This window comes from Stigmatopora argus, chromosome 1, assembly GCF_051989625.1.
Source record: "Stigmatopora argus isolate UIUO_Sarg chromosome 1, RoL_Sarg_1.0, whole genome shotgun sequence".
Lineage (NCBI taxonomy): Eukaryota > Metazoa > Chordata > Actinopteri > Syngnathiformes > Syngnathidae > Stigmatopora > Stigmatopora argus.
The window spans coordinates 23,536,209-23,548,814 of NC_135387.1; the positions used below are offsets into that span (position 1 = coordinate 23,536,209).

General features: G+C 38.3%; 1 protein-coding gene and 1 long non-coding RNA gene across 7 annotated transcripts in view; one reads left to right on the plus strand and one right to left on the minus strand.

Moving 5' to 3' along the window:
- The first annotated feature begins 2,884 nt into the window (after window positions 1-2,884).
- LOC144082728 (uncharacterized) lies at window positions 2,885-8,267 on the plus strand. 3 transcript variants are annotated; one of them, XR_013303328.1, is made up of 5 exons: window positions 2,885-2,953; window positions 4,312-4,452; window positions 4,748-4,872; window positions 5,065-5,165; window positions 7,814-8,267. It is a non-coding gene; the product is annotated as an uncharacterized LOC144082728 (long non-coding RNA). The 3 variants fall into 3 exon arrangements; XR_013303325.1 differs by having other exon boundaries at window positions 4,753-4,872; XR_013303327.1 differs by having other exon boundaries at window positions 2,932-2,953; window positions 4,362-4,452; window positions 4,753-4,872.
- Window positions 5,879-12,606, minus strand: part of sema3b (sema domain, immunoglobulin domain (Ig), short basic domain, secreted, (semaphorin) 3B) — a 108,290-nt gene continuing 101,562 nt past the window's right edge. For all 4 annotated transcript variants that reach the window (XM_077609979.1, XM_077609973.1, XM_077609966.1 and 1 more), the window contains 7 exons: window positions 10,609-10,828; window positions 10,422-10,513; window positions 10,317-10,358; window positions 10,080-10,237; window positions 9,589-9,644; window positions 9,294-9,433; window positions 5,879-8,210 (listed from right to left, as the gene is read on the minus strand). In XM_077609979.1, coding sequence (XP_077466105.1) covers window positions 7,707-8,210; window positions 9,294-9,433; window positions 9,589-9,644; window positions 10,080-10,237; window positions 10,317-10,358; window positions 10,422-10,513; window positions 10,609-10,828 — 1,212 coding nt within the window. In that variant the 3' untranslated portion in view covers window positions 5,879-7,706. The remainder of the gene's footprint in view (window positions 8,211-9,293; window positions 9,434-9,588; window positions 9,645-10,079; window positions 10,238-10,316; window positions 10,359-10,421; window positions 10,514-10,608; window positions 10,829-12,606) is intronic.

Here is a 12,606-nt window from a genome sequence, read left to right on the forward strand (position 1 = left end):
CGGGCCGAGGTTGAATAAAATGTACACACACGATCCGGGGGCGGGGCGAGCGCGCGAATCCCGCGACGACGAAACGTCCGGTCGACCAAACGTCCGTTCGACCAAACGTCCGGTCGACCAAACGTCCGTTCGGCGAACTGCCCGTCGACCAAATGTCTTTCGGCGAAACGTCCGGTCACGGGTTCAGTATGGTACAAAAAGTGGAGAGTCTAGATTGGTCAAATGTGACCTTTAACCTATTGCCACTCCGATGAACTATATATTATATGATAATAGATCATACTTTTTATTTTATTCCTTGCTTTACTTTCCACTACATAATTATATATCCACTTCTTACACCAGCTTTTGGATGATGAGTTGAAGAATTATCGTAATTCTTTTAGTCAATGAATTCATCCATTATTTTGAAAGGTGTCTAAGAATGTTTTATTTTACCTTAGCTGTTTCTTTTATGAAAAAGTAGACATGACAAGCATGTTGAGTGTGGCACCTTTTCACGATTTCATTGTGATACTTACAGATTTGTGTAAATGTGTATTGTATTTATGGACGAATATTCTGTGTTTTAGATACTATAGCTTTAATTGCATAAGAGAAAGACTTCAAGAGGAAATGGTGAATATTAGTGTAAGAATTTTATATATGAAAAGGCTGTCATTCACACAATTTATCATTTTAAGACACACGACTTTTCACCATGGTACAAACACACTAGAGCACGTTTGACACTTGCAGTGTTTATTTTCCTTGTCCAGGGCGATGGTGAGGCTGACTATTAGACTCCAATTAAGGTGTTTTCTCTGCAAATATTGCTCCAGCCTGGGGAAAAAACCTACTCGGCATGAGGATGGTGTTAGACAAAGTAGCATATTTTGAAATGAGCCCAACAGCTAAAATGATTTCAGATGAAAATGTCATAAATCTGTGCCAATGTATAAATTAGACCTCGGCTAATGAAAACTACGTCGTCTTCAAAATATATACAAAGGAGAAAAATGAGTTTCCATAAAAACACATTTGCAGGATAACATGTGCATGCTAATGCAACAGGTGGCGTTTTCTCCTGGAAAAAAAGGCTTCAACAAGATAAATTTTAAAAAATGGCAAATGATTAAAATGTGCAAATGTGTGTGTAAAATATTCAGAAATTGAGGGAATTAAATGGAAGATTATTTCCACTACGTATTATGACTAGAGGTATGCCACCTAGCTAGAGAGTTCCACGTTACCTTAGTATGCGATTACCGCAAATTTTGTTATCCCTGCTAAAAGTACTTCATGGAATTTAAACTTCAGTTTACACTTGTATAACAGTGATGTTAAATTTAAAGTTTGCTTGTAAATAAAAAAAATATGATGCCAACTTTTGGACTCTGAAACAAGTTTTTCCAAAACAAAAAAACATTTATTAAATGTGTCACACTGCAATCCATTTATATAAAAAATGTCACAAATATCACAATATAATAGATAGTTTTCTAAAAGAAATTGTATGTCTTAAAATGACTTGTTACAATTTACCATATTTTTCAGATTATAAGTCGCACCAGCCAAAGAATACTCAGTGAAGAGATAAAAAAAAAACAATATATGAATCGTAATAACATGCAATTTGCATTTTTGGGTGGGGATTTTTTTTTATTTGGTCAGAAACCAAGAACAAATCTGTGTTAAAGTAACAATAGTAAAATTTGAGAACGAGTCTAAATAGGCATCTGTTAACATAAGATTTTCAGATAACTATAGACTAAATAAAACAAAATAACAGTCGAACTTAAGTATTAGTCGCAGGGCCAGCCAAACTATGAAAAACAAGTGCAGCTTATAGTCCGGAAAATACGGTGCATTTGAATAGATATCCAAAACACTTTTTAGTTTGTCATTGTCACTTCATCTTCATGCAAAAAAATGGCCGTCAATGAAATATTTTCGTCATCGTTAACGAAAACAACGTTGTTCTTAAACTTTGCCAGATAGCTTATGATATTTTTTTCCCAAAGTTAGACATCAAAACAAGTTCAATGACCCACACTTTCATACTTTTAGGGTCTATTTGACTCATTCTACATCATAGAAGGATCATATTATGAGATTGACAAAGTTGGAAACTTGAAATCTTCCATTCTTGATCTCATGAAGAATTGAGTTTCAAGGATAATTTAGGCTTTTGTCCTACTTCTGATTGATTAAGGAAATGATTAATGGTTGTTCCTAGGCCATTGCTCTACACTACAGTATATCATACCCACATAGTGGACTGGGCCAATTGTGATAAGACCAGACTGCCCATTTAAGGCTGTGTCCCACTGTGCTTTGGTTTCAATCACAAAGCACTCAAAGCTGTGGGAGGAAATCAATTGCGTGGTACAGAGGTTTATGTTGCCTAGGAATGCATCGCTGAGCCGTATGTAGGGAGTGGGTCACAGATTTGCAGATTCCCCTTTGACTAATGATGATTAATTCACAAATGGGGGAGAGCTGACAAAAAAGGGAGATGCTTAAGAGACATTTTACTTTGGTGGAAAGATCCTATTCATCAGCAGATGTTTTTCTCCAAGGTCAAATGGATCAAAGTTATAGACTCCGTCAACTGGGATCTAAGACGCAAAAAAAAGACGCATTAATTGGGGAAAAAAAGAAAATAACGAGCCAGGTGCATATTTTTTCCTGATTCGCAAACTACACTGTGATTTTTTTTTACAGTTCCTTCAAAGCCACATATATATTGATTATTTATTTAATTAATTGTGTCACGTCTTGTGAGGGTTTTGGGTCTGTGTGTGAGTTTGTGTGTGTACTTTTCAACTTTTCTCTCCCTCTGGGCTTCCCTTCCTTTTGTAACCAGCTGCGTGGGATTGGTAATCAGCCCTTGTGTGTGTATTTAAACGCTATGTTTTGGGATGTCTGGTTGTGTGAATATTACCCTGTGTTTTGTGTTTTGCCCCGTCATGTAAGTCATGCTTTTTTCTCTTCGTCAATGTGCGTCTCCTCCAGTTTAGTCGCCATTTTGGTCCCCATGTTTATTGTTTTTGTATGATTATTTTTGGTCATTTTTGGCACTTTCTTGCTTCCTGGGTTTCGTCTCGCTATGCACCCGAGGCGAAACATGACAAATTGTCAATTTACTTTTAAGATCCTTTTTTTTTAAATAGTAACATAAGAAACATTTGTTTCCTAATGAATCTTTAAATTACATGGCTTAGGCTAAATAAGCATATTCTACATACCTTGTTATTATATTGGTGATAATATTACTACTTGCTCCTTTGATGATAAAAAAAAAAATGTCATAGCCAAAAGTTGCATTGATTTAAGAAGAAATAGTGGTGATAAAGAAACAGATTGTTTCATAGGAAAGTCAAAAATAAGACGCCATGGAAAGCAACTAAGGACACTTGATTCATTAATTTCATGTGTTCAGCCCCATTTATCTTCAGGGAAATCAAAATGGGGACAAAGTTGTTTGGATATGGCAACTTTGATGCCACCGCAATTAGATTTGTTGCAGTCTCACTAATACAGAGCATTATTCATTAGACATTCTGTCAGGACACCCAACTCGATGGAAGCTGCTCTGTGCACGCAAAAAAATTAAATCGGGATACGGCCCATTGTTGTGTGACTATTTAAAAAAAAAAGATTGAAATTGTGACTTATAAGAGCATCGGGGCAATGGAAAGATTCTGCATCTAATCCAGAAAAGTGATGAACTTCACTTGTTGTGATCATTACTCATCTTTGTTGTCTTTTACAGTGTGTGGAAATTTTAGCCTGATTTACCACTGGATGCTCTCAAAAAAAGCAGATGGCACACTTGAGTTATTACATTTGGCCTGTCATTAGCAATCCCAAATAATCTTGAAGCGACCTATTGTTTTCTGGCATCAAAGAGTTGCTGTTCTACAAATAAAGCAATCTCCATGTTTGATCTTTGTTTTATGGTGGATTTTGGCACCTCATCATTCGGTTATTAGAGGAAAACTAACATTGTTTTTAAGACACGGTGAAGGATGGGATTTTGAGTCATTCCTTCACATGCTGCCAAATGCAATTGAATTCTAGTGCCACAGTTTTGAAATTCAGGAGTGACGTTTAATTTCACATCTCTTTTGATTTGGTTTTGCAATCCACTTTTTGAAAAAATGCATGTTAAAATTTTTGAGGACTCAACACTCGCATTGTTCATTCCTTTTTTTATTTATTTCTTAATTTCTCTCTTGCTGTACGTTGCTTTCTGGCTTTCATTCTTCCATGCTTTCATTCTTTTTTCTTTTTTTGCGTTCTTTCTTATTTATTGTTTTATTTTAGGATTGGACATTTTCAGCCCTAAATCGAATAAAAAAAATATGCCAGAACAGGCTCGACTTTCAGCATTGGCTTCAATGGTGATAGAAAAGAAGGAGGAAAGAAAGGAGGATGGATTTTGTATACAAATAAAAAGCATTTTTGGTGAGTAAAATGTGGCTATATTCCTAAATAATATTCCTATTGTATGAGGTTATTATTTATGCTTTTTATGTGTCGCAGCTGTAGCTGCAGTAAAGGTTTTATAGCCATAAAATAGTTATTGACAGTTGGATTAATTCAGACGTAGCAATACTGAATGCGTAGATGTGAAATGCACAAAAAAATAGACACAACAAATATTTTTTAATGCTTTTATTTTATGCTCCATATTGGTCTAATACACATTATTATGAAAACAATTTATTTTTTGTTTCTATTTTTAACACGCATGACCGAGGTCAGAGTTCAATTTGCCCCCGCCAACCTTCAAAATGGCGGATGAGCCAGGAATGGGAGCTCAGAAATGTCGATTTACCGAAGAAAGACCTGAGAAAGTTCTTACAGGACAATGCAGCACATTCCGTACGTTGTCAATTGGGGATTTCTAAGCCCCAGTTCTCATTTTAAGAGTGCTTTTTGACGGGATCATGTTTGGTTCGCGTGATGTAGCCCCACGTGGATGGAGACAGAAAAATGTTTGCAAACAAATTGGCTACATTGCGTTACTTATAGCTCTTTATGTTTAAAAAGAAATTGTTCCAGTGTGTGTTTCAGTTCCTCAACGAGCGCAGACTGCTGGGAAACATCAAGAATGTAACCAAAACGGCCAAAAAGGAGCAGGTTGTCGACGCCATAATGAACTGTTTGTCAGCAAAGTGAGTCATTTAAAAAAACATAGTTTCTATTTTCTCTATCTGTGTAATAATTAAATGTGAAGGCTTCAAGGCTTTGCTCAATTAGCTTGTTTTTCCATTATGATACATTTATATTTTGAATGAAAACACACTTTAAATTACAAAAACTATTCTATAAGAAGTTTTTTTTTCATTAGTGCTGAGTCATAGTAGCAAGAGTGGCTTCTGGTTAGGAGTTTCAGTGTGAATTTTCACATTTTTATCAACAAAAATAATAATAATCTAAATAAATAAAAATTCCCAGAAAAAAATCTGCGATGTAGTGAAGCCGCGATGGCCGCCAATGGTTGTCACAATAGTAGTGTAAAAAAATCAATTTAATTATAAGTTTTCTTTCTTCTCGAGAAGCTGTGTAAATAATAATTAATGTCAAGAGTCAATCACAGGGCGCAGAAAGAAAAAAAAAGATGATTTTATACCTTAACACACACGTTTTGGAGATGTTGGAGGAACCTATGAGAGTGCGAAAACACGCAAACTTCGCAGAATAAGCACAATATAACCATCACCAACAAAAACAATAAGAATATGTGAAGCGATTTCACGCAGCAGTACATCTGTCCGTCTAGTGGAGCGCATGCTGGTACAAATACAAACCACAAGAGGGCAGTAGAGGACAACAAGTCAAGGGCCGAATAGGTTCTAAAGAAAAAAGTCTAAAAGAAAATCGCTAATATTATTTGCATCTTTTATTCGTCACATACAACAAATGCAACAACATCTGAAAAAGAGCGAGGCCATGAAGTACCGCTTGCAATAAAAATAAAATCATAGTCACACTCATAAATATAATAATGATAACGTTAATGTAGATAATGTACTATAGCCCACAACCAGGAGTTGTCATATTGGGTATCATTTTCCATTTCAGGAAAAAAACAAAACAAAACCCAAAGAATAAAAATATCAAATTAGAGCGAGGTTCAACAAAGTCGTTACTATAACATAATAACTTACATACTATTTAGACAAATCGAAAAACATATATTCATTTAAATTGTTCCCATTTTTTAAAATTGTTTGGAGGAGAACCTCAAATCACGTCCTTCCTACGACGTCTTCCTGGATCAATGCATTCTTGAAATATGCTCTTGAGATTCCTCATTGGTTGCTGCAACATCTCAGCAAGGATATTGTGAATTTCATCCCGAATTCATCATGGTTATTAAAATGGTGGAGTGTAGTCTGGCTCATGTCTGCCAATACCCACTTGAATTTCTTAAGTCACCCTTGAATAAACACTTTTTTTCCTCCTGCTATCATTGTTAAAAACACAGTAGTTTCTCCCTCCTCCCCATTCCTCACTGCGGAGTGGTTATATATAATAACACATGATTAACCTAACTTGACATGTCATTTCATTCTGACTGCATCTAACTGAAATGTGTGCCAAAAGGAATTTCTCCACAAACTCGACGGCTGTGTTGCTGGTCTACCTCGTTGTAATGATGACATAATGTGATGACACCAAAAAAGATGCTGAAAGAGTCTAGTGGGAAAAAAAAGTCACACAAAGTAGTCCATCTCTCTGCATGCACGTGTGACGTTCCAGTCGTAGAGGTACAATATATTCCAGTTGCGTCTCCAAACCTTTGTCATGTCAACACCACTTGTTATGTAAGTCTTTAGAGGTGAAGAAAGGTTATCCTTTTTTGATGGCGTAGAGTTCACACTATCATCTAGTTTCTGAAAATAACGTGATGTTTCTCACAAGATAAAAGACCCACTAAATGTGGCCCGCTCGCTGTGGTGCTAAAGATACCGGGAAACGAGTGTGCATGGATTCATACCAGGGGTGTCAAACTCAGTTTGATTGGCGGGTCATATTAATGCTAACTAGAACTCATATGGACCAGACCAGTTTATTTATTGGCCCAAAAAGTTAAATGATGCTTCTTGTTCGTTTGTCAGTTTCTGCTGATTTTTGAGCATTCCCAGGTGACTTCCTTTTGGTTTTGGGACACTTTAAGGTTCCTTATTAACCTGTTGGCTGCCATTGAAGGCACCGTTTTGACAGCAGGGGGCGAATGACTGAATGTGATTGCGGATTGGAAATTGAGCAAAGTGCCGTAGTGCACGCACTTGATCAAACAACTCACAAACATCTGTTTTTGCGGTGCCCTTGTCGAAGAAAGGAAAACATTTAATTATGTACGTACAGTAGGAATGAGCTAGAACAACCCCGCGGGCCGGATCGGACCACCTAACAGGCCACTTCCGGCCCACGGGCCGCACGTTTGACACCCCTGATTTATACAGTAGCTATCGAACGGTGGTGGTTCACGTACCCTCAACGCAATAATGGCACGTTGTGATGGGATCGTGCTGGATGAATGTGGGACCAAACTCAACACATGCAAGGGAATCCACAGATAAATATACACAATAGACGAGGCGCAGCGTGTGTGTTTGTCTGACTGCATCTTTGAACGTTCTTGAAGTCTCTTCTAAACACTTGACTTGAAGCAGTTCTTCCACTCTCTCGTCTTTTTCTGGTTGCCGTTACTCGCCCGCGCTCCGTGGCGCCCGAGGGTTCTGCTTCCCGTCGTGGGTCCGCCGGTTTCTCCCCTTCCTCAGCTCCTGAAGATGCTTCCATTTCTTATTGGCAGGCCGGACAGAGGGGCCGGGAGCTGTGGAGTCCCTCCCCTGGGGGGGAATCTTCTTCTCCGTTACATCGCCAGCGGGATTCCTGCGGGCCCAGACTTGCTCGCAAATCTGGTCCACGGTGCTCAAGTTGGGATGGTCAACCAGCTGCATGAAGTCCCGATACCAGAGCTTCGGGTTGGCCACTAGAGGTCCTCCCCCACTCCGGGGCTCCATTCTGGAGGGGGTCTCAGAAGGGAGATTGGAGGAGGTGGACTGGATGACGTCTAAAGTGATGCCAAGCAGGGTTTGCGTGAAGCCGTGTTCCATGGCGTGACATTGGTAAACAGCCGCGTCTTTCTTCAGGACACGGCGAATCAGGAGGCCTCGTTCTGTTTGCAGGAGGCGATCGTCCAGACGCACCTGGAGATGGGAGAACGTTCATGATTAATGTTCTTTTTCACAGTTTCATCCAAGAATTGAATGCGAAAGCTAGACACTCACTCACTGGCTGAGTTAAATACTATAAAAAATAAATAAATAATCCACTTTGGCCTGTTACTAACATTGTGATATCCTCCTGACTACCAGTAGTTCAAATGTGTCCTGTGTAGAGGACATTTGTAAACCTAAATATCTCCCACCCTGTGCATCCAATCACATTATGTGTGCTTATATATGTGTATGTGTATGTATGTGTATATATATATATATATATATATATATATATATATATATATATATATATATATATATATATATATGTATATATATGTATATATATATATATGTATATATATATATATATATATATATATATATATATATATATGTATATATATATATGTATATATATATATATATGTATATATATATATATATATATATATATATATGTGTATATGTATGTGTATGTATATGTATATATATGTGTGTATATGTATGTATGTATATATATATATATTTCAGCAACACGCTTATTTATTTATATATTTATTCATGTATTTATTTATTAACCCACTTATTACCTATCTATTTATGTCTGAAATGCCTTTCCTATTTCTGCGTCCTCACCCCCTTGCTACTGTGACAACGAAATTTCCCGAATACGGGATGAATAAAGTTATCCAATCCAATTAACTCCTTTTATGCTCTATAGAGGACATTCAGAGCTTTCCAATGATACCAAATTTCTTTTGCAGTATTCCAATTACTTCACATAGATTTGGGAATTTCAAAATAAAGGTGATTGGACAACATTTTTTTTCCTGGTTGTCAGGAGGATACACATCCACTAGATAGAGCTGTAGTAGTAGTAGTGGTTAGGAGTTGTGTTATACATCAACTACATTGAGCTGTGCTAAAGAGAATTTTGTATAATGATTAACCAATATTGATCCATATATGAGGCACAATGAGTTTTTGAGAAATTTTAAGTCTGGTAGTTGCGCCTTATAGTGCGGAAAATACGGTAAATGGCTCAACATGATAATGATTGACGATGACCTCTTCCCGTGGCTTTTCTCGTTGTTTTTGAAAGGTCCACGTGACCCGGGCCTGAAGTGATTTGGGGATGCACTCCAAGAAGGTGCTGCTTCCTTCCACTCCGTACAGCTTCTTCTCAGCGACGTGGTGCTTGTGATGGTCTGCAGCGGGCGACAAATGCACGGAAGAAAATACATGATTGCTTGTGAGGAAGGCTCAAACATGAATTAGGCAATGCAGGACGGTTTTACTACTACTAGTGGCCACTATGTTCAATTGTGCTATTTGAATAAATTTGCCTTCCTTAAATGCTTACCTCCTGAGCACAGAGTATTGGGATCACCATTCCTCACATCCTGGCGACGGAATCGCCTTCAAAACAAAATCTCGTTGTTAAACACACAAATATTAGCTACTTTCATGTACCATATTTTCTGGACTCTAAGTTGCACTTTTTTCCTAGTTTGGCCAGCATGTTATGTTGTTTTGTTTAGGCTATAATTATCCGAAAAAATGCTTATATTAACAAATGCCTAGTTAGCCTTTAACGCATATTTGTTCTTTGTTTCTGCTAAAATAAAAAATGTCTGTATATATTTATTTATTTATTTATTTATATATATATATATATATATATATATATATATATATATATATATATATATATATATATATATATATATATATATGTTTCCTGTCTTCTTTGTGTATTGCTTGGCTCATGCGACTTAAACTCATGTGCGACTTATAGTCCGAGAAATACGGTGCCTATATTGCTACGATGGGCTGCTAGTTGTCAACAAAGACCTCTTAGTGTTTGGAAGGTATCGCGTGCAGGACGTCCCATCCCAAGCGCAGTAGGGGTCCCGGGCAAGGCAGCACTCGGCACACGCTTTCCCGTACACGCTGCATCGATGGAGGGGCACCTGGGCAATGCCTGTGTTGGAGCCCACGTAGAGTTGTTGCTGTAGTGACAGAGTACGGAGACGCATTAATAAAAGCTTATTTTTTCAGGGACGCTTCCAAGGCCTAAATTGGACTTACTCGTTTTGAGGATATTTGCATGTTGATGATAGAAGATGTGTCCTAAAAAATGGAGGAGATCAGTGGAGTGGCTTGTTAAATTGTGAATAATTGTAATTATTATACCTTGAAAACCTCCAGCTCTTCCAACAAAAGTTCTTCCATGTTGTTCCAACTCCCTTTTGGTACATTGATGACCTTCAGGACAGTCCCTTTATCTAAAGAGTATGATAAGATACACTAGTGTAAGTTCCATCAGGAAATGTTTTGCTTTGTGCGAGGGGTGTGGAGGGCTTTTGCTAAGGGACTTTACCTGTGCCGATAAACATCACATCGTATTGTCCATCGGCAGCATTGACCCGGTCTACGGTGATCTGGGTGAAACTGTATTCTACATTAGTTCGGACAAAGACGGGTCGTCTTGTCATGGGGTACACCGGGTTGTACATCAGAGGGTGATGTCGGGCAAACTGAATCACATCGTCTGGAAAACCCTTAGTGGACTCAAAGCTGCCAAAAGTCTTACTGGGACACTGTTGAAAGTGAAAGAAATATGCAATCATTATCATGTTTTTAAAAACACAGACACACACAAAACAATGTGGTGAATATGATATTGGCAATTTTAAATTGTTTCACAGATCAACAACGCAAACTGAAGCATTTTGAGTTCTGGACCTAACCCTCCAAATTTTAATTGAAGAATACCACTTGTGGCGGTATGATTGTGGGTGCGAATGGTTGTGTGTGCCTTATGGCAGACTGGCGTCCAGTCTAGGGTGTAGGCTGCCTTTCGGCCGACGGGCGACCAGTCTAGGGTGTGGTACTCGGTCGTTTGATCGCCGGTCTTTTGGTCGCCCGGAAGGTTCTTGATAATTACCATTTAAATCGTTGCTCAAATTCCCTAAATACAAACTGCGAATTATTATTTAGTCATACTTCATGCCCTATTAATTATTAGGCTAAAGAAAAGCTCAAAATTTCCCGTACTTTTATTGTGTTTTGATGGAGAACTTGTTAAGAATTTGTCTGACGTAGCTTCTTAAAGGGACAACGCATGTACATACAAACTCTTATACACTCACACGTCCACTCAGTGAAACTGCTCAGGGCCATTGTTGGCTTTGATTGATGCGTAGACCGTGTTGTTTTACCTTGTTTTGTCGCCGGTCTTTTGGTCGCCCGTTGTTTGGGTCCGGGCGACCAAAAGACCGGCGACCAAACGACCGCAAACGCTAGGGTGTAGTCTGCCTTTCGCACGAGGTCAGCTGAGATAGGCTCCAGCAACCCCTGCAACCCTTATAAGGATGCGTGGTACGGAAGATGGCTGAATGAACCTTGCGCAAATGGCGCCACCAGAAGGTGGCCACAGCCCCCCATTTAAATTTGTTTGCGACTTGACACTCACAAGTATAATGTTAGATTGTAATAGCCAAACACCCCCCAAATTTTCAGTGGCCTCATCTGGCCACCGCAAAGAAAAATCTCTGGAGGCGCCACTGCCTTGCGCCAACTATCTGTCAGTCCATTTGCAAACGTTAAACAGTTAATTGTACATCACAGTGGATGAATGATGAGACGAGAGGTTTTTCTGTAAGTCAAATTCAATTACAGTTTGGAGCCTATACAATGGAGGTTGTTCATGTGTGGAAGGAAACTGAGAGCCTGCGGAGCAAATGCCGCTGATGCGGCATTTTGAGCCACACAAAAGCATTGTTTCTACGGTGGGAGAAAATAATGTCGTTTCACACAGTACCGCAAAGTATTTATGCATTTGTATTTTGCTTATGCGGCTAGGGTTCCTGAGGTTATTCCATGGGTGTCCAAACTACACCCCGCAGGCCAACTAGTCATTTTTTATTGACCCGCAGCAAATGATTAAAATATCATTGACTGTAGCCCACACAAGATGCTTGCGTTCAGCCTATATTATTTGACATTATTCCTCATCTTTAACAGTACATGGCGTTAGCTTTTTAAACAGTGGTTCTCATTAGCTCAGGGTCAGAACAACATGTTTTTCCATGTTTTCCATTACAGACGCTCCCCTACTTACGAACGCAATTGGTTCCGAGCGATTGTTCATAAGTTGAATTTGTTTGTAAGTTGATTCAGTGCTATATTTTGTATTATAATTTATGTTTAAGGCTGATATAAGTATATTGAAGGTTTATATAAGTGCATTTGTATGTTTAAGGCTTGTATAAGTAACACGCATTGGTTTGTACTGAAAAAAAAAAAATAATAAAATGGAGAGAATATGTACAGTACTGTAGAGAGAGATTTATGTATTAGAAATTGAAACTTTCAG